The 21,070-nt window shown below is 43.3% G+C and overlaps 1 protein-coding gene across 1 annotated transcript in view; it reads right to left on the bottom strand.

Moving 5' to 3' along the window:
- Window positions 1–1,124: 1,124 nt before the first annotated feature.
- LOC143330789 (collagen alpha-3(VI) chain-like) overlaps window positions 1,125–21,070 on the bottom strand; it is a 95,962-nt gene continuing 76,016 nt past the window's right edge. Inside the window, exons 7-45 of the mRNA XM_076747549.1 lie at window positions 19,105–19,716; window positions 18,307–18,927; window positions 17,428–18,027; window positions 16,660–17,265; window positions 16,187–16,521; window positions 15,843–15,918; window positions 15,574–15,719; window positions 15,394–15,486; window positions 15,224–15,277; window positions 14,925–14,996; window positions 14,790–14,816; window positions 14,646–14,690; window positions 14,417–14,470; window positions 14,253–14,315; window positions 13,904–13,969; window positions 13,723–13,776; window positions 13,595–13,630; window positions 13,444–13,506; window positions 13,162–13,224; window positions 12,831–12,893; window positions 12,438–12,500; window positions 11,903–11,953; window positions 11,689–11,724; window positions 11,517–11,579; window positions 11,141–11,203; window positions 10,882–10,914; window positions 10,723–10,759; window positions 10,597–10,608; window positions 9,995–10,488; window positions 9,775–9,877; window positions 8,636–9,337; window positions 8,416–8,518; window positions 8,263–8,318; window positions 7,669–7,929; window positions 7,217–7,300; window positions 5,639–5,824; window positions 4,477–4,536; window positions 3,390–3,575; window positions 1,125–2,027 (exon numbers count right to left, since the gene is read on the bottom strand). Of these exons, the coding sequence (XP_076603664.1) occupies window positions 1,987–2,027; window positions 3,390–3,575; window positions 4,477–4,536; window positions 5,639–5,824; window positions 7,217–7,300; window positions 7,669–7,929; window positions 8,263–8,318; window positions 8,416–8,518; window positions 8,636–9,337; window positions 9,775–9,877; window positions 9,995–10,488; window positions 10,597–10,608; window positions 10,723–10,759; window positions 10,882–10,914; window positions 11,141–11,203; window positions 11,517–11,579; window positions 11,689–11,724; window positions 11,903–11,953; window positions 12,438–12,500; window positions 12,831–12,893; window positions 13,162–13,224; window positions 13,444–13,506; window positions 13,595–13,630; window positions 13,723–13,776; window positions 13,904–13,969; window positions 14,253–14,315; window positions 14,417–14,470; window positions 14,646–14,690; window positions 14,790–14,816; window positions 14,925–14,996; window positions 15,224–15,277; window positions 15,394–15,486; window positions 15,574–15,719; window positions 15,843–15,918; window positions 16,187–16,521; window positions 16,660–17,265; window positions 17,428–18,027; window positions 18,307–18,927; window positions 19,105–19,716 (6,383 nt within the window). The 3' untranslated portion in view covers window positions 1,125–1,986. The remainder of the gene's footprint in view (window positions 2,028–3,389; window positions 3,576–4,476; window positions 4,537–5,638; window positions 5,825–7,216; window positions 7,301–7,668; window positions 7,930–8,262; window positions 8,319–8,415; window positions 8,519–8,635; window positions 9,338–9,774; window positions 9,878–9,994; window positions 10,489–10,596; window positions 10,609–10,722; window positions 10,760–10,881; window positions 10,915–11,140; window positions 11,204–11,516; window positions 11,580–11,688; window positions 11,725–11,902; window positions 11,954–12,437; window positions 12,501–12,830; window positions 12,894–13,161; window positions 13,225–13,443; window positions 13,507–13,594; window positions 13,631–13,722; window positions 13,777–13,903; window positions 13,970–14,252; window positions 14,316–14,416; window positions 14,471–14,645; window positions 14,691–14,789; window positions 14,817–14,924; window positions 14,997–15,223; window positions 15,278–15,393; window positions 15,487–15,573; window positions 15,720–15,842; window positions 15,919–16,186; window positions 16,522–16,659; window positions 17,266–17,427; window positions 18,028–18,306; window positions 18,928–19,104; window positions 19,717–21,070) is intronic.

The raw sequence follows: 21,070 nt of genomic DNA, 5'->3' as shown, positions 1-21,070 counted from the left end.
ACTAAACTCTGTTATACAGTCCGTCCCCTCATTTTATTAGAATTCATTCTCTTACTTTTAAAGCTGTTGGTGCAAAAACAAGTGTAATTTTCTTGTTACTGTGGAGCCAAACTCCTGCTCAGGTTGTTAAACTCCCCAAATCCCCAGTGATGTACCCTAACGTCATACGCACACTCACATGCACCTCTATGAATGAATAATGGACAGTAACTTGGATTTATTGATAAATAAAGAGCTTATCCTGTACAAATGTATATTTACACCTCAGCCTGGTATACTGTGTGTTATTGGTGGCTTCATGCAGAAAAACACAGGTATGCTGTCCGACAGGTAAACACTGCGTTAGCTTTGGTCTCTGCAGCCACACTGCGTCCGTCAGGCAGGAGGCGCAGGTGCAGCCTGGCCTTCAGACCCTCTGGAGGTGAAAACTCTCCAGGCTGAGACCTTCTTCTTTGAGCTCAGCGTCACCAAACCGCAGGTGGCAGCGATAAACAAGACACACCTGGAGTAACAAAGCTTCAGGTTCGGGGTCCAGGTTCTGTGGATTCTGGCTCACAGCTGACTGAACAGAAGACAGCTGACAAATCAAAGCGTCTGCTGTGAATCTGCTGGTATTTACTGAACAGGAGAGTTAATATTCACTCCTGTCTCTAAATGTTTGTCTTTATCAAGATGACGGGGACATTTTTAAAGGATAGTATGATTCAGTCTGCGGCTTGTGACGTGCGACCTGTAGAAAATGACTGGAATGATCCTAAAAAATGAGTCTCTGCTTACGGGGAAATGTGACGTTATCAGAGTCTCAAGCCTTGAATATAAAATATTATGAGAAATACTCAGAATGTGTTCTTTAAATTATTCTAACTATAATTAATAATGAAGTCTGTGTTTTGATGCTTGTTTGATTCTTCATCTGAACATCAGAAAACATGTGAGCATTAATATTTGGGTTGTGAAGCCTGAAGACTAAAAGACAGTAAAGTAATACTAAATAAATGATCGATGGCCTTTGTAGGATTTCCTTGTCTTCTCTTTTAAAGGATGTCGAATGTCGTGTGTTCGTCTTCGTCTCTGAAACTGTTTCACGTTTTTAAGTCTTGATTCAAAACAAGAAAGAAAAGAATCAGTTGCTCACGTTTATTAGAAAGTCTAATTCATTTTTATTTCCCCTATACCCCGATGATGAAACACAAATTTCAGTAAAACCAAATGAAACAAAAAACAAAACCAAAAAAAAAACAGCTTGACAAGTGCATTCCATTCCTCAATAGCTGGAGGGTGTGTGTGTGTGTGTGTGCGTGCGTGTGTGTGTGTCTGAGGCAGCGGATCCAGAAGTGCACTTAACGTTTCGTTAATGTTTTAGCATCCGAGCAGTTGGTCACTGTCGTTTACACACACACACACACACAGTCACACACACACCGCCGTACGAGACTTGTGTAAACATTGCTGTGGTTTTGTGGCTGTAACGTAGTGAAGGAATGATTCCACAGGGATCAAGTGAAAACAGTATAAATCCATGAAAGCCGATGTCGCTATGTGAACGTGGAATGTCAAAAACACAATAGAAAAAAAGATTACTGCATTGAATAACGCCAGTCCTGCATGTACTGACTCATGGCTGATCTTCGTCCAAGATATTCATATATGTTTCTTGCTTAATTATAAAACTGCATTTTAAAAAATATCAAAATATGACGTCATGGTTCCAGAAAACTCGACTGAAGGCACTTTAACAACTCATCTGTCAAACGAACGTATGTAGCACCAGGAGGTTAAAACCAATCATGCAGCAAATCGTGTTGCCTTCCTTCTCGTTGTGAAACAGACTACTTCAAGAACATTTGGGGATAAAGTCCATTTTGTGGAATCCAGTGCAGCCACCATTGCTTTGGTATTGCATCCTGACAGTACGGCCATTTTGGATGGTCCTCCTCAGAATCCCCTAAACGGAGGTGAAAGCTGGCCGTGAGTGTCGCCTCTGTCCTATGTTCTCATGGCAGCGATGACTCCTTGTTTGATGGGTGCTGGAGATGGACGGGAAAGAAAAACACCGTCAGCCTTTTAATTCATCAGGAAGCTTCTCTCACACAATGATATTATATCTATGTTATGATGTATATGTATATGTGTTAGAAAGGTTTCCCATGAGTTTTAGCCACGTGCTAACTGCTGTACTTCAGTGTATGAAACGTTTAGCGAGCAGGTTGAAGCAGCAGCCATTATGAAGTTAACAGTGAAAGAGGTTCTCAGCCGTCGGTCTGTGGACTGAACATTTCCTACAGAGAGATATGATTTGCTAAAAAAAGCAGAATTTCCTCGCTTTAAAGGCTATTATGGGCTATTTTTGTAGTGATAATCCTGAACTTGGCGCAGTCTTTGCTTCCTTTTTCCTCGCTTCCTGTCAAGCCCCCAACAACAACAACACGCTGATTGATTTTTGAGTAGGTCACCAGAAGACGAGGAAACAGCCCTTCATCACCACATCTCAGCATTCAGCAGCACATGAAGTCTGTGTGAGGACACCTGAGCGATGCTGAGAGGTCTGCCCGAGCTCAAATGTACTTAGTAAGAACAAGAAACACAAGCTGAATTAGATTAATTTCAGTTTTCAGTTTGGTTTCCAACACTTTATTAAACGCTAGCTGAGAAGTTTAGAGAGGAAACGTTCATTAGATGGAGCTGCTGATAACTGACAGACCAAATCTGCCAAAAATGTTAAGTTCATCTTGAACAGTGTATTTTGCAGTGGATTAAAAAGTCCAGTGTTTGAATGTAGTGGAGTGCAAATAGAAACTAACACACAATGGAAACAGTACAAGTACCTTAAAATTGTGCTGAAGTACAGTACTTGAATAACTGTTTTGGGTTATTTTCCATAAACTGTGTGAACTCACAAACACATTAAAGGGAGACCCTGAGTCATAACGTGATTCTTCAGAGTGTGAACTGATGGAACTTTATGAAAATTAACTCGACGTTCAGCTTTTTCTTTGATGAATTCAACATGTTTCCACAGAAATGAGGCTGAGGGACAGCGAAGCGCTTTATCAGCGTGACTCACTCTGTGCTGTGAACGCTCTAATTGCTCCCCCAGAGATGGTAAATGGGTAAAGTCGTGTTGGCAACCTTGCATGCCAACTCAAATTGCAACACCTTGGTTTATTTCTGCAGCAGATCACTGCCAAGAGAAAGATGAACTGCACGGCGAAGTTCATGTATTTTGTCACTACTTTTATGCTGTTTATGAATCAAAGTCTGCGATTGTTGCATTGAGGATTTGGTGTCTTCTTCCACTGAAGCAGAGCCAGCCTGCAGCATGACCCACAGTGCCGCTTTCGCTCAGGTGTGTTACCTGTGCGCTGACAGTGAGACAGTGAGACACGTACCTGGTTTTCCACAGGCCTTCTCACACTGCTCGTGCGTGTCAAAGCGATTCTGGTTTCCGCCGCAGCCTCCGTACCAGAAGCGTGTGCAGCTCTTGCTGGGGGCATCGTAGTGCCACTTGAGGACAAACTTGGCACAAGTACCTTCCTCTTTGGGGAGCTGGCAAACGTCCACGGCTGTAGAGGCCGCTGCGAGGGAAGTGACGAAGAGTTACAGTCAAAGAAGGAGCACTGATCTCTGGCAAGGCTGCATGGTTGAACTAACTGCAAATACACTAAATCAGACTTAAAATATGAACAATGAGAGGTGCAATCAGCAGTAAATGTATAATCATCATTACACATAATGAGCAGTAATGCAGGGATGATGGCAGGATTTTGCCAGCGACTTGTTTGTGTTGTGGGATGGAAATCAGTACAATGCTCAGAAACGTTTCTAGGAAAGAACAAAGGCAAACCCGTCACAGCAGACTTTATTCTTCCACAATCATGAGATACACCACATTTGCTTTGGAGCAGACTTTGCATTACTGTAAGAGGCTTGTGCCAATTTCCTCCAGTGCTGACGGGGTACTGACAAATTGAACTGGCTCTGCGTGGGGACCGCTGCCAAAAAACAATGAACCAGCGAACAAGGCTTTCCATTCATTTTCTCTGTGGTCATGACTTGGCTCGCTCCCGTGACAAAAGCATAACCTTCTCATTTTCCACGTTTGGCTCTTGACTCGTTCCGTCAGTCATTTAGATTGTCTGAGGGGCAGCGGAGGGGGTGGGCGGGTTCGCAGCGCAGCACAAAGGACTTCTTGTTTTGTGGAAATTGAATTATTTAACAGTGATGTAACACTGCTGACTTGATGTTCAGATATACTGTACGCTCAACATTAGGGGTGGTCTCAAAGTTTAATTCAAATCATGATTTCAGGATGTGGATTCGCTTGTTTAAAACCAGGAAGGACGTGCTTCTAATTTCCTACTATCTGCAGAGCATACACGTCCCTGCACATCAAAGTCGGTGGTGTCTACAGGGGAAGGAGCAGCAACGTGACACTGCAGCTCCACAGATGTTTAGTGTCTGTGTATCAGATCTCACCTGGAGCCGGGAGGATCTTCACCTGTTCAGCCTGCTGCACTTTTGGCTGAGGCTCTGGCACTGTGGAAATACGAAAATATAAATGTGGCTTCAGCTTCAAGGAACAGACTTTCACCAGGATATAAATGACCACAGACATTCACACACATGTAATCTTCATCATGTCACACACTGTCCACACTGGCAGGTGGCTCTCTTATCCAACTTTAGCTTCTATGAATTGTGTGTTTAATTGACTGTTTGCTAAGCCCCGCCCTGCTTCCTGTCAAGCTTCCAGTTCTCTCAGTTTCCAGTCATAACTGTGGCAGATTTTCAATTGACAGTAATTTTTTAAACAACAGGTCTTCAATTTCACACATTAGTGATTAAAACACGCGTCTCATTTCTGGCCAACAATTATAGATTTTTTCTGCTGAGACGACAACTTTAACACTACTAGATTTATCAGCTAAAGCTAATGCTAAAGCTGAAATGTTGTGAGTTGTTTTGAAAGTCTGTGTCCAGCTGATGTTTTAAAATAAAAGCTGATAAAAGGGTTTTAAATCTCAAGGTGGCTTCATCCTATCATGCTTGCATCTGTAAACTCATGTTTCCGGTATGGACTGGGAAGAGCTGGGCAGAGCGGCTATCGTTAGCGACTGCAGATACGAGCAGCTTGGCTCCCACACAGTGGATGTTCCAGCCCTGAGCAGGTACTTTCTAAAGAAACCTGTAAGCCTCTGTAATTAAACGACATGCCTCATGCATCTGGAGTTAATACTAGGGTACTGCAGGCAGCTAATTAGCCAGGCATGCTAGCGTTTGCAGCTTTCATTGGAGCAGATAAATACACTGTTCCATTCATTCTTCACAGGTTTCCTCCTGCGTTTTTAATTTTGGAGTGGTGATTAAAAAAATACCCCACCCTGCAAACTGCGGTCGTGTCGCTCACGCAGCCTCACGCACGCCATGTGGAGAAACCCGAAACCCGACAGACCTGCTGTGCCTAGTTATGGCTGCTTAGCCTCGATTGGACTCTAATTGTTCTGGAGCGAGGTTTAGCGAACAGTCATTTGTCAGTTTGTATCTGGAGCTGTAGCTCATGATGTGCTACTTCACATCACACCCCCACACCAGGGGGCAGCACATTCCCTCAGAGGGCCTGGCACGGGTAACGACTTACCTGACCTCGTGCAGCTTTTCAAGCAGAGGGCCTCAGTGTCGAACCTATTTTCATTGCCTCCACAACCTCCAAACCAGAACTGTGTACAGATCCCGCTCTTTCTGTCAAAGAACCACTTAGCCTGATAGTCTTTGCACGGCATTCCATGGTCATAGTCAAGCGAGCATGGGTCTTCAAATTCATTAACTGGAGCATGCAAAAAACAAAAAAACAACAGCAGTGATGGAGGACAGAGAGAGAGAGAGGATGAGTTCGTGTTAGGAATAAATGTACAACTGTATGAGGCGTACGGCAGTGACTGTGCTGTTAAAACGTTGCTGGTAGTGGATAAATAAATTAAGGGTGTTCACATGAGTCTTAATGCTGATATGGTTCATTCTTCTAGTGCAAAGGAAATGGCATTCAACATAATGGCATAACATGCTGGAGTCAGCTCAGGGGCCTTGCATTATTAAGGGTTTGGACATTTGAAAACTAAAAGTCGCCAGCAGAAAGAAACAGGTTTAAAAATCGGTTTGACAGGTGAACTGAAAAGTTAGTTTGTTATCACTACAGCTACTGTTCCATGTTAGTTCATTTAGTCATCTAGGGTTTGCACGGCTGTGGTCCAGGTTATCTGCACGTGACCAGTCCCAGAAAATCTCCTTCACGGGTCATTACGACAAAAATCAAAGCACAGCGCTCACTGACTTCTTTTTTTACAGCGACGCTCGCTGTCAGGTTTCACTCCAAAGACAAAAGTGTACAAAGTAAATCACCTCTATTTCCAGTAACAATAGCCATTTCTCTCCAAGGTGACACAGATATATTACAACCTCAACTCATGTCTTGTCATAACAAATTATGGAGAAGATTAAATCTATAAACCAAGACTTCAGCTGCCTTGAGAGAGCTGAGCTGTAGATTCCTAAGATTTCCTGAATGAGAAACAGTATATTTTGGCAGGAAATAGAGAGCTGATTAATAGCACATTGTGTAGTAGTTGAGTTAAAATATTGCTGCATTACAGCATAGCACACTCATGTCTTTGAGTTGAACCATAAGGTTTTATTCACATGACTAACATTCTGCGTAGGGAACACAGCCAAACTCCACAGGGACCCTTAGTGTTAAAGCACCAGAGTCAATACTGAATGAATCTGTGCAGAAAGTTCAAAGAGGGCACAATGTTCAACGTTTCGGTTCCTATTGAGGTGCATTGTTGTTCTGACGTGTGACTGATGAGGCCGCTGGTCCAGCAGAAGAAAATACAAAACCAAAGATGTTTCTCATTAGGAGTGAGCTCAAATTCATATGTACCCTCTTAGAGTTTCACTTCAAACTCAAACTTCCCTCAATCACAAGTACTGCGCAGCAATTTCATCAATTTCATCAATTTCATCAGTTTCATTAAATGCAGAAATTTTGCAAGATGTACAAATCACATAAAACTACTTTTAAAGAAGCATCTTTTCTGCTAAATGATGTGGGTTCAAGATTACAGAATAGAGGTCACAGCAGAAGAAAATGTCATGCACACACACACACACACACACACACACACTCACACACACACACACACACACGCACGTCACTCACCAGTTTCTGGTTTGTCCAGTGGTGCGGTGTCGACAGTACTGGTGACCTGGGCGGCTGGTTTATGCTCAGCAGGCTCTGCTGCTTCTGTCAAGGTGAAACGAGGGGAGTCTGTGACAGCTGCCTGAGTGTTTCATGTTTAGCCTTTAGCTTAGCTTTAATTTACTTGATTGCACAAATAACACCACCCCCTCCCGAAAACACTACGATGCATTAAAGGAGTGAAAAGGGAAGGAGGAAAATGTGTCAATGTGTTTGTTCACAGAGCTGCAAAGTAGAAAACCCAGAAGTCTTCTTCCCTGGTGCTGTTGATCAATCCACATATTTTCTATACTGCTGCGTCTGTGTCAGCGGGCAGGGCGAATATTGCTTATACCTCGTTAATATAATACGTCATCTTGTGGGATAAGAAGGAAGCTTACGGCATATTTGTGGAGGTGTGTTTATGGACTTACTGGTAGTCATGATGCCTTTGCGGGTGGAGACAATTTGACCCTCTGCAGTGTGGGCAGTGACCACAGCATGATACGTTTGAGCGCTCTCCAAGTTGTCCACGGAGAGCTCCGTGCCCGACACGTTGGTCTTCAGCACCAGCGCGTGGTCCTGCAGCCGTGTCACCACCACCTCGAAGTAGACGAAGAGCTTGGGGTTCAGGCTGCTCCAACGCAATTTCAAGCTGCTGGAGGTGACGTTGGTGATGTGAAGCTCGTCCGCATCTGAGGAGGTTAGGTGGAGTGGAGTCAACACACAAAAAGAAGGCGTTAGCAGAAAGAGGAGGCCAGCAGCTGGTGTGGTTGAATGTCAGGGTGATGAAAGAAATGAATCGTTTTCGAGTCATTTTTCTGTTGTCAAGTGTGTAGAAACGAGTCTGAGAGAAGTGTGAACTCTGGTGCTGATTGTTGATTTATGGGCAGCCACTGTTAGCGGTTAGCTCTGCATGACTCTCAGTGAAGAAAACAGAATCAAGCAGTCAAATCAATCTTCACCCCGACATGGCCTGCTGAAGTAGTTTAAGTTCATTTTAAGGCGCTGTAGGTCCAAAACCTCACCTTTGTGCTTTCTTTGATGAACTGCTTGGTGGTTTTCATGATGTTTCTGATGTTTCCTATAAGCGCACCAACAAATAGGGAATAAAACCATCAATGTTTCTGAGAAATTAACAGTAACCAATGACATGGAACCAACAAAACCACAATACTGACTCCTGCTGCTGTGATGACGTGAAGGGGTTCTTCAGTGGCTGGTCACTCTGGAACCACTTGCAGTTTTTGGAGACTTCAGGGGACATGTAGAAAGCATTTTCAACTGGAAAGAAAAAGGACGTGAATTAACTGATGAGATTAATGACATTAAGCCTAAATAGAAAAATCTGCAAAAAGTCAATGAAACTGATTGACGGATCGATATCGATCCTGAACTTACTGCTGATGTACTTTGGCATCAGCTGGCCGAAGGTCTGGATGTGTTTGTCGTAGAAGTGTGAGATGCTGTCTAGCCGCTTGAAGAAGACATCTGTTGGCTCGCTCGCCATTCGCGACAAGACACGAACGTCTCCAGCACTCAGCTTCTCACCCACGCCCAGGATGACCAGGAAGTAGCCTCTGCACTTCACCTCAGTGGCAATACGCACCAGCTGCTCCTCTTCCTCCTCCACACTTCCTGTCACAAAGAGCACCAGCACCTTCCTGTCACGTTGCAGAGGCGCCTTCTCAAACACCTGCTCCACGGTCGATTCGATAGCCGCTGCCAGCGCCCGGCCGCCCTCTAACTGCGGTGTCTTCTCCAGCACGAATTTGACGATGTCCTGAGCTGAGTGGTGCTCGGTCAAGCCGATATCCACGTGGATGGGGGATCCAGTTTTGTTGCGGATGAACCCGTAAGGTGCTTGCTGGATCACAGACACTCTGGCGTGGTGAACGGATGATGTGGGATTTGAGGACACGTGCAGCTGCTCCACTATGTGCGCTATGTAGCGTTTGATTTCTGTGAAGACCGTCGGGTAGGTGGACTCCGAGCTGTCCATGATGAAAGCCATGTCGATGTCCACGTCTGTGGCGGAGGACCTCTTGTCTCGGCCAGTCTTTGGGGGAATATAGTCACACATTTGGTCTGGAGAGCAGATGTCTAAAAAAGGAAAACATGTGATGTAGTATAACTTTATGGCGACATGGAGGCAATGTATTTCTAATCAACACAAGATGTATTCAGATTTTCTTTAAACAGTACAGTGTCATCGCCCAATGGGTGTGTCACACAAGATTAAAAACATACTAACATTAGGGCTATTTTTTCTCATTTTTCCAAAAATAAAAATCTGGCAATGTTTAAACAATGTATGTTTATACTGAAAACTTTAAAATGGGATAAAATAACGAATAATATAAAAATATTCCCAATTTTCAGAATTCATAGTCGGAAATGGGGAAACTATTGGAAGCATGAGACAATCGATGTGGATTAACATCAGATCAGGACAATCTTTAAAAAATGTATATTTTTCAGTGAAAATAAAATCAAAAAGCTTCAGCTGTGACGTCATTATTGGAGCACAAACATCTTACCGAGGCAGACGTGGCAGTTCATGACCTTTTGGATGACTGAATTGTACTGTGCGCTTCCAGGGTTGGGAAGGACGATCACCTGGGCCAGTGCCGTGTTGTTGACCTGGTGTTCAAAGAGAAGCACAAACATTGATAATACAATGAGCACTGTGTGATTCTTCTTTGAACGGAGAGGCTGTAAATGTTCCCCTCAGAGACATGTGTCCTGTTTCTGTTTCACCTGCAGTGCTCTGCTGAGCGCTCTGTCCTCACGGCTGACCAGGAACAGAGTGGCGATTCCAGCGTCATGGAGGCGAAGAGCTGCATTGGTAAGTGCTTGTGCCTGACCGACTTGCCCGCCAACAAAGAAGATGGCCACCTTCCTCATGAGGAAACCACTGCGCACTCTCTTGAAGGTGTTCTGGGCCACGAAGCTCATTGCGGTCTCCAAGTTGCGCGGCTTCTTGGTCTGCAGGGTCTGCAGTCCCTCGATGTGCTGCAACAGGGCCCGTTTCTTCATTGCATCAGCGAAGCGGATCTCAGTGGTCACTTCGTTGTTGTACAGGGTCAAAGCAACGCGAGCTCCTCTTGGACAGTTGCTCTCAGCGATGGTGATGTCTCTGAGCAGGCGCAGGACTGTGTCACGCATGTTGTTGAAGGTCGGGCGACCATTGCCCTCAGAGACATCCAGGGCAAAGGCCAGCTCAGTGGGGTAGAGCGGGCACTCCTGTTGGCCTAATGGTGCACACATAGAGCATCGTGTTCTGTGCACAGTAGTACATACAGTGTATATACACAGTATTCAAAAAGTTCTATCTTATTCATGCTGGTTTTTGTACTTACCGTAACAGCAAGCTGGTAGTAAAAAAAGAAAAAAATGTAGTGAGTAGTTGTAGCACATAAGACATGAACATCTTTACCTTTCACATCATGGCATGATATCGCTGATTGTTATGAAATTATACTTACGACAGTTGTCCCTGATCTTCTTGACCAGGTCGCATTGCTGAGGACAAAGAGAAAAATGTTGAAAGATTTTGATCACAAGAAGAAATGATTGTTTTGTTTTTTTGTCTTTTTTTTGCTCAGCTCATTCGATTTTAAACAGTTTGATGAATGTGCACATACCACGACTCCTGGTCCTCTCGGTCCTTTCTGACCCTGTGGGAACAACAACAGCAGTCGTGTTAACAGCTGGACGTTGTCAAGGCTTTATTATTTTTTGTATTGCTTTTAGAAAATGATTCATTTAGTTAAATCGTGTGAAGAACTTAACATCACTGTGCTGCGCATCCACGAGAAGACACAAGCAAGAACAGATCACTCAAGACAGTTTATATTGTACGTCAGTTATATGGAAGTTAAAGAGTAACTTTAAGCTGCTTACATATGGCCCAGAGTATCCAACCTCTCCCTTCTGTCCGGGTGCACCAATGTTCCCAGAGACACCCTGAAAAGAAGGAAAAGTCAGTGATAAACAACTCACTTTGAAAGCTATTCAACTGTCAATAGTTCTAAAAAGAGCTTGGCTTTGAGACTCACTGTCTTCAACACTGAGCCAGCATTAATGTGCATGTTCATCCAGCTCATTCACTGCCAAGAGCTACTATACATCTGAAACAGAGCTTTAACACCAGTCCTCTGGTGTGCGACCAAACGCGTGTCCAGTCATTTCCATTCCAGCTGGAGGAGGATAGTGTCTGCTCTCACATTTAGAGTACACTCTCATATTAACCTGACCTAACTCGGCTCTGAAAACGTACCCTCTGTCCACGATTTCCTCTGGGTCCAGGTCCGCCCTTAGTGCCAGGGTCACCACGAGCTCCCTGCAGCCATGCAACAAAGACAATTAATCAAAAGGCACATTGTCAAAGTGCGGCAACACTAGAATTTGCAACTTCTGTTGAGATTTCAAGAGTCTGTGTTTTCTCTCACCTTTATTCCTGGGAATCCTGGGAAGCCCTCATCACCCTGCGCAGGAAGATGCAGACGTACTTTAAGAATTATGTATATCATTGTCATCCCACTGAATGAGTATATAGCTGCACTGATACTTGATCTTTACATAACAGTTCTAAAACTGTTTCACATTCACCTTCTGCTTACCATATACTTATATGTACATTACTAGTGGTCAAAATTCACTTGCCTTTCTTCCTTTAGGCCCAATGACGCCAAACCCATCTTTGCCATCTTCACCCTATAAGAAAAAAAATGCTCGACCAATTTGTTTTCTTTGCAATGTGCAAGCTGCACACAGTCTCGGTCGGAAAGGGGACACAAGAGCAACACTTCCCGCTCCCCTCTGTCCTAACATCACAGCCTTATGCACTGTTATGTGATATAAGCAATGCCATGGCACTCCTTCAGCAACAATACCAGTTCCCACATTAAAAAGACCACATACATTATCAGACACAGCAACAAAAGTCTAGTTTTAAACCGCACATGGCAGCGATGCAGAGAAAAGCTTCCTCTGCAGCCTGAAGCAGAAGTTGAAGCTGCCAAACGACAGCGCGAGGACAGTTATTAAGTAGATTATCAAATAATCCTATACTGTATCATGAAGCATCTGGTTTCATAAATCACTTAGCATCTACAGTAAGTCTGATACTTTTGTAGTGCTGATTTTTCACCGGTGTTATGTTACAGTGCATGCAGGGATGATGTGGTTTCATTCTTACAGGCTCTCCACGGGGACCAAGAGGTCCAACGACACCCTTAGGTCCTGGATCTCCAGGCTCTCCCTGCGAAGGCAGAAATACAGAGAATGAGACAGAGACAGACGCTCTCAAAGGCAACGTCAAGGCTTTAAATTAAGACTGAAATATTTCTTTAAGCTGTCGGGCCCGTTTCAATAAATTTAATTACGCCCATATGCTTTTTTTTTTTTTTCTTGCAGTAGATCTCAAGCAGAGCCTTGATGTTTTCTTATAGCGCTTTCATGTTTGCTCAAATAGACTACACATGTGTGTCCAGTAATGTGAGAGAGCTCGGCTTAGGCCAGTGTGTTTTTAAATGAAACAAGCCTGTTATAGAAGAACACAAGCCACGCCTAATCATCTTCCACTCAGTACCTTGCGACCAAGAGCTCCTCTTCTGCCCTTCTCTCCAGAGGGACCTGGGATACCTCCGGGACCCTAGAAAACAAAACAGTAAGACATTAGAAGACATTGCTTTTCTCAAAATGAAGTGCTCTGTGCGCATGATTTTCAGCCTGTGTTGCAACGAGTGGTAGTGCAATGCAACTTCAGTTTGTCTGCTCTGCATTTTATCATGACTTAAACCTGATGCTGATTTTAAATGTGCTCCATAAATATATATGACTTCACTGGAATTAATATATGTTTAATATGTTACAGACACGGCAAAAGATTTTATATAACTAAACAAAACAGGCTCACTCACTCGGGGTCCAGGGTTTCCATCTTCTCCTCTGGGTCCTGGTGCTCCAATCGGTCCTGGTGGACCCTTAAAAAGACAAACCAGACATCGATGACGCACCAGTTTCTTGAATTTTAGACATAGACTTCAAACACATGAGTAAAGAATGAACACACATTTGAAGATATATAAATAATCCAGTCACAGTCAGCATTAACAGTCATGACAACATTCGCTATGATACAAGTTTTGGCAAGTGCACTTGTAGACTGAATAATCTGTAAAATACAAGGATGACAAACTTACCCTTGGTCCTCCAATACCAGGCTCTCCTGCAACACCATCAGCTCCTGGCCTTCCAGCGTTTCCCTTTAATGACGTGCAAAGAACAAAATGTTGTAATTCCTGCAAGAGTTAAGTATCAAACAACGTATGTTATCAGCAAAAAGGGACTTACAGATGGTCCAGGTGGGCCTCTTCTGCCATCAGCTCCCTAATGAAGTGGGAGTAGAAGTAAGCCTTGATTAACAAAAGACAGCAGTAAGTGTTGAGCAAAGATAATGAACACATGGTAACATTATTTACCCTTCTTCCAAGTTCACCGGGGCCTCCCTTCTGTCCATCCTCACCAGGCTCTCCCTATCATTTCAGAGCAGACAGCCAAGTTAAACAAACCCATGCAAACAGCCGCGTAATGTAAAACAGCTCGAGAGCTACTGGCAGGATTTTAATCTATTGCAAAAAATGTGTGAAGGGGAAACATTACCGCAGGTCCAGCATCACCGGGGTCTCCTTTAGGTCCTGCACGGTTGTTGTCTTGTCCAGTTGTACCCTATTAGACAGATATCACTTTTTCATATACAAACTGTCAGGGGGAGCAATGGCAAGCTAATGGACGAACAGAGTCACATACTAAATGATCAGACACAATTTAAACTGCTGACCATTGCTGAGCATTTAAGATCAGTAAACAGTGGCTATTAAGAATGAATGAATGTGTAGATTTAGCAACAAAACAAACTCAGTTCAGGTATCCATGTTCAACACAAGATGGCATTTTATGGATAATTGTTACGACAGTAAATAGCACTATAACCAGTTTCCATAATACTCACTGGGTCTCCTCTGATTCCCATTTCTCCTGTGTCTCCTGCTTGTCCTTTGATGCCTTTGGGGCCCTAAAAGCAATAAATACGTTAAGTGAACATTTACCAGCACTGATCACATAGCACTGAAAGAAATGGACAGAAAAAATCTGAAGTTGCATCCAGATACTCACTCTTCTGCCAGGATTTCCTCTATCTCCTGGGGGTCCCGCGACTCCACTTTTGCCCTGAAAACATGCAGCAGATGCTAATTCAAGCCCACAAACATGCATAAACCAGAGCACATTCACACATGAATACATTGGTGGGACTCACTTGGTACACAGCTGGAACAAGAAGCTATCATGCATGATGTGTCACATATAAAACGAATGGACTTAATCTAATATAACACACACTTACCTCTTCGCCATTGATTCCATCAAGCCCGATTTCTCCAAATTCACCCTACAAAATGAGAGCAGTTGGTTAGGTGATGAGTGGATCGTCCCTTGCTTTACAGCTTTATCTAATAATGAGAAGTTTTAAAAAAAGAAAAACACACACCTTTTCTCCTGAATACCCACGACCACCCTGAAAGAATAAAAAATAGATAGTGTTACATCATTATAACAAATTAATAAATGATAAAAATGACAGTTCACAAAACCAAAAACATTTGAGCTGAATGTTAACTTTTACCTTGACACCTCTCTGTCCAGGACATCCCTGGAAACCCTGAGTTCCATTCACACCAGGAGGACCTCTTTCTCCCTGTCATCACAGAATAAAGACAAAAAACATGCAGACAAAACACAGGAGGGCTGTAATATGAGGGAACCTGAAGTGGTGGAAAACAAAAAGAACACTGAAGGTTGTCACTGAACAGAACAAAAAACATGGTTAGACAACAGTTACAGATAAGGGCAGGCTACAGAAGGCGTCTGACGGAAACACTGTCAGGCTGTGACCATATGTGTGAGCAAGGCATTCAAACGTACAGGTCCACCCTCATCTCCAGGATGTCCCTGGCTTCCTGGTGATCCTGGACTACCCTGAAAGACAAAGAAAACAAGTATTAGCTTGTGATGAAATATTACCTGTTATAATTAGAGGTAGAGTATATTTTGAAGTGCAAAATATTTTTTGTGTTTTTTTTGACAGTGGATACCTTAGACCCTGGAAGTCCAACTCCACCGCGGTCTCCTCTGGTGCCAATACATTTGCATGGTACTGCACAGCATTCCCTCTCTGCAATATTGTCCTGCACAGCAAAACAAAACAAATATTAAGTAATTCAAGTGGACAAAATAAAGCTCAAGAAGTATTCTGTCTAATGACTAGTACTCACCAGTTCTTCCATTAGCTCATAGTCCAAGTCCATGATATTGACTCGTAGGGGTCTGGAGTACCTGAAGCCACGACCAAATTCCAGTTGCAGAGCCTCCTCGAATCTGGGCACCCGCTCCAGCCCGACCAGGATGAAACTGTTGACTCCTGATTTGAACATACAGGAGTATCAGCAGCAGATTTATCCTCACTAATTACTTCTGAATATGACGGCTTTAGTTTCACAGAGGTTCAAGCACTGAGGTCCATTTGTACTTTATCATGTCTTACCTGACTGAAGTTCCTCAACTCGCCTTTTCATTTCGGCAATCGGGGCATCCAGACCATCAGTCAGATGAATGACAACCTTCAGAAAAAAAACACAATTCAGTTTCATACTTCTGTACATTGGCTGCAAGTGCACAAATACATTCCCGCACTCGTGTGTGCACAGCCAGGCTGTCATAAAGGAGAATGACAATGCAACACAATAGGCAGAGGTGGACTAAACACAGTAGAATTCAGTAAGGGAAGTATCTTATTTCCATCTGCTTTATTTTAGCTAATGCTGATCCTTTAAGATCTGCTTGGATTGGCTTGGGATAACTCTAGTTTAAACTGTTCCAGTAACCAACCTTGACAACATTGTCCTGTCTGGTTTTGAACCTATTGGTGTAGGCTGAGATGGTCTTGCCGTTGAGGACAAAGGGACCACGACTCCGTAGGGCTCTGAAGGCCTCAAAAAGCTCATCAGCATTGTCTGTGAAGTCCAGCTGGACAGGCTCAGAGGCAGAATCCATGGCCAGGATGCCCACTTGCACAGAGGGAATCTGCCCAGATGAGCAACTGATAGATGCCATTTTGGAAATTCTCTGCAGAATGGCACCCATCTTGCTCTGGAGGTTGGTCTGAGCACTGAAGATGTTCTGGGCAGAAACATCAAAGCCCACCAACACCTCTATGCTGCAGGCTGTAATACAGAGCACAGGTTTGAACCACAGAAAACATCTGGAGACTGAAACTTCTGAATTTTAAGTTGTTAGTTTAATGTGAAACAGCTCAGCTATAAAATGCAATTGAATGAAAAAAATAACACTATGCCTCTTACCTTTAGGATCTTCTGGCACACCAACACACAGCTTCCCCTTGACTTCATCGTCCAGAGTCTCCAGGATTTGCTCATTGAGCTCTGAAAGTTCTTGAATGGTGCTCGCTCGAGCGACAGTGGTGGACTCGCTTGCTAGGTTCTCTAACTCAATCTCAGTGTCGCCCACTCCTACAGCGAAGACTCTCACGCCCTTTTTCTTCAGACCAAGGGCTGCTGTTTTGCTGTCATCAGCTGAACTTCCTGCAGTGATTACCATCAGAATCTGAGGAGTGCCCTCATCTGCCCTGCTGCCTTTTTCTTTGGTGAAGTGAACATCTTGAACATGGCGAATGGCTGCACCAGTGTTGAGTCTGTTTCCACCTTTGTACTCTGCTCGGCTGATGCCGTTCATAACGTCTTGCCTGTTCTTGTATGTGTTGAGGTAGAAGACATCAGTCACGTCTGCAGCATAATGTGCCAGGCCGATCCGCAGGTCGTCTCTCTCAGTGTAGAACAGATCAATTAGGTTGGTGATAAAAGCCATCACTTCACTGAAGTCGTTCCTGCTCAAGTTGATGGAGCCATCCACTAAAAACACTATATCAGCCTTTTTGGATGCAGGCAGGCCTATGATAAGGAAAATGAGATATTGAAGAGGACAGGGTAAAGGAAGGTGAGAACAGGAGAAGAAATGGACGAAGAGTGATTCATTACATTTTAGCATCCTTTGACTGTATGGTTAGGATAAAATGTGTTATCTATGTATCTGTGTATTTTTGCACAACTTACTTGGACCCGGGTAAACTGGGCCTTGTATATCTGGGATGCTCCCACTCAACCTGGCAACAAACCTATCCTGGATTGCTGGCAGGCCAGGGAATGTAGGAACCTGAAGGACATCATCTGAGGAGGTGGCAATCTGGGTTAGCTGCCTCGTGTTAGCACCACCAGCTCCAACACCAATGCAGTTGACCCGGGAACCCTTAAGCAGAGGTCCATAGATGGAAACATCTTGGGAAGAACGTGCGCCTGTGAGAACCACAAGATGCTGGGAGGCCTCAGACAGACGAACGCCGGAGGAGGGTTTTAACTCATTCTCTATAACATACTTAATGGCGTCAGCCAGATCTGATGAGCGGCCACCCATCTGACGAAGTCTTTTGATAGCAGAGATAACAGCTGGCTTGTTGTTGTGTGAGTTGAGTGAAAACTCTGTTTTAACTCTGTCTGCATACTGGACAACAGCGACACGCACTTGATCAGGCTGCACGTCGAGTTGTTGGACAATGCTGAGTATGAAGTCACGGATATGAGCGATGCCAGCAGCACCTGTACTGTCTGAGCCATCGATAAGGAAGAGAATGTCCTTTTTCCCAAGATTTAGGTTGCCTGCAAAATAAACACAACAAAGAGAAAGGGAGATATACTTTATTTTGAAGTCTATTAGAAGAAGATGGACACATTTTTTTTATTTCTACCACTACACAGGAACTCTAGAGGAGAATCAAGCTCCAGGACTTTGTAGTGGTGGACAGGAACTTTTTGTCAGTTGTGGAAAATGAATGAAAAACAATGCTAAAATGTAAATAGTGAAAACAATCAATTACTACTTTGAGCACCAATAACTTGAAGTTAACTTAAACCTTGAATATACATAGTATTTCTTACCGAAGTCCACTGTGGGAGGAACATAACTGCTGATATCAGCGGTGGATATTGTTTTGACTGAATCAATGAGCTGTGTCTCCACTCTTGGAAGCTGCTGGAAACTGTCAACTGTATATACAAGTTCGGGCCTCAGGGAAATCTGCCTCAGTTCATTAGGGTCTGCATTCCTTGATCCGATGGCAAGAGGTGCAACCTGGTTCCTCTTGAGTTGGTCAGCTGCAGTGGATACATCATCTGTAGACTTGCCACCTGTAACTAGAATGAGGAACTGAGGCACTCCATCCTCAAGGCGACTTCCTGCTGACCTCTGGTAGATGTTTCTAGAAACCCACTCAAGCGCACGACCTGTATTTAGGCGGTTCCCTCCTTTGCTTCGAAGTTTCATCACAGCCTGGCGTACTTCCTCTTTGGTGGAGAATTCATTCAGAAGGAATTCTAACTTTGGGTCATCACTGTACTGTACCACCGAAACTCTGACCTTATCCAGTCCTACATCCAGCTTCTCCACAACTCTTCTTATCATTTCACGGATAGAAGGGAATTCACTGCGCACTGCTGTCGTGCCATCAATTAGAAATACAACATCCCTCCTGTCTCCTTCTGCAGGTGCTGGAGTGATTACTGCTCAGAAAGAAGGCAAGCACAGCAATATGGTATGATTACTAACCACAGAGTTCCTAATAGACATACAGAATGACTGATAAATTCAAATATTGGGTAAAAAATAAGTCACAACTTATAACTTGATATTTAGGTTGCAGTTAAGATTTTCTGACATAATTTAATGAGTGAAATTACCTTCATAGGTTGGGAATACTGGACGCATTCTGGCGATCTCATCATCAGATAACTCAGTCAGAGTGGTAATCAAGTTTTCTTGGACTGTGTACAAACCAGGGAGGTCATCTACAGCGAAGGCATAGTTCGGCACGTATGACACCACCCGGAGCTCCGAAGGGTTAACGTCCCTGGTCCCAATGCTGAAGGGAATAACTCGAGATTGTTTGAGGGAAACAGCTGCCCGACCGATGTCATCTGTTGAAGGTCCACTGGAGACGACAATCACAAACTGAGGTACACCCTCTTGCTTCCTGCTGCCACGTGCTGCTGTCAGAACATCCTGACTGATGAACTGCAAGGCCTGACCCAGGTTACGTTGTCTTCCTCCTCGCTGCCTTATTCCCCTGACAGCATTCAAAACGCCTTCTTTGGTTGTATGTGTGTTCAGATACATGTCAGCCTGAGCAAAGTCACCATACTGGACTACACCAATCCGGATCTTATTCTCACCCACGTTTAGACTATCTACAACCCTGCGGATAAACTCCTGGATGATAGGAAATTCCCGTCCAACACCATCAGATCCATCAACAAGGAAAATGACATCCTTCCGGGGGCCTTGCGATTCAGCTGGAGGAGAAAGAGAAAAGGCAATATTATGTTCTGCTACATGTATAAACAAATATGGAAGAAAAAGTCAAAGGAACATCATTGCAGCAGTTAGTGCTATCCAAGGCATACCCAAACTGAAAGTTGTGGAATGCATACATGGTTATGGTGTCTTTTGAAAGGTAACACTCAAAGGTAACAAAGTTTTATCCCCAGCAGTCAGAATCACTGTAAGTGCTACTGGCATTGAGTGATGTACGTTTGAACACACTGAAGCAGAAGGGGTTCTTTTTTGAGGTAATATTAGAATTCACAACATCAAGTGTCAGCTACCCAGAGTGCAAACATGAGAGGAACGATTTCTGCTGAATGAAAATGTCAGCAGTCAGACACTTTTGAAACCATCAGCAGAAAACACCACAATTCTAATTTAAAATAAAGACTACAATGATTCATATCCTAAATTTATTACCTGACATATGAGCTGCCATATGTCTAATGATAAAAGCCATTTTTTTTCTTTAATGAAGTGTAACCTTTTGTTTGCTGATGACATATAAATACAGTATTCCTCATTTATTATACATTGTGCTACCAGGTTTAAACAATGGTGATAATATTCAGCTTATTTCAACAGGAAAAAAACTCCAGTTTTTGCTTTGCCGGACTACAGCTTTTTCGTCCAAATTATGAATTCAAGGATAGTCGTTTGTGGCCATCTGTCCATGAAGAAAGTAATATCCTGTCATTCTGTGCATAATGCAAAATGTGAAATAATTACAGTAAGTAAGAACAAATAAAATGATAAAGGAAGATCATTCCAAAGAATTGCTTGAGAATAGAAAGACAAGCTTCCTGACAATGCTGCCAGAAAAGGAAGGAAGATTAATATTGCTTTCGTTGAAACAAACAAGGTAGAAAATTATTTTACGAAGCAATAAGAACACAGATTGTGGATGTAAATAAAGATTAAAAAAATAATCAGAAGAGAGACTATGAATAAGATTAAAAAGAACATGAAAAATAAGAAAGAGATGAAAAAGAGAACAAGTGGTTGCTGGCAGAGGGCTCAGACTGAGGAACATCATCAGTCAAGAATGTCCTAATTGTTTAAAAAGGGCAGATCCTTGAATACAACTTGGATCACAATTTCTTGCCAAAAAAAATTGACAAATTTTCAAATGACTTCTCATTTCTTTCAAAAATCCACAAGTGGAAAATTGAAAGCAAGACACGAAAATGAAAAAAATCAACATGGTAAAAAGCAATTACTGCAAAGGTGAGGGTTCATTAGGTGCAGCAGTAAAAGGGCTGGATGAATAGAAAAAAAAATCAGCAATTACTGTGATACAGATATCATGATTGCTTATGGAAT

Source organism: Chaetodon auriga, chromosome 13 (assembly GCF_051107435.1).
Source record: "Chaetodon auriga isolate fChaAug3 chromosome 13, fChaAug3.hap1, whole genome shotgun sequence".
Lineage (NCBI taxonomy): Eukaryota > Metazoa > Chordata > Actinopteri > Chaetodontiformes > Chaetodontidae > Chaetodon > Chaetodon auriga.
The sequence above is the reverse complement of the archived record's forward strand: the minus strand, read 5'-3'. Positions and strand labels throughout refer to the sequence as shown.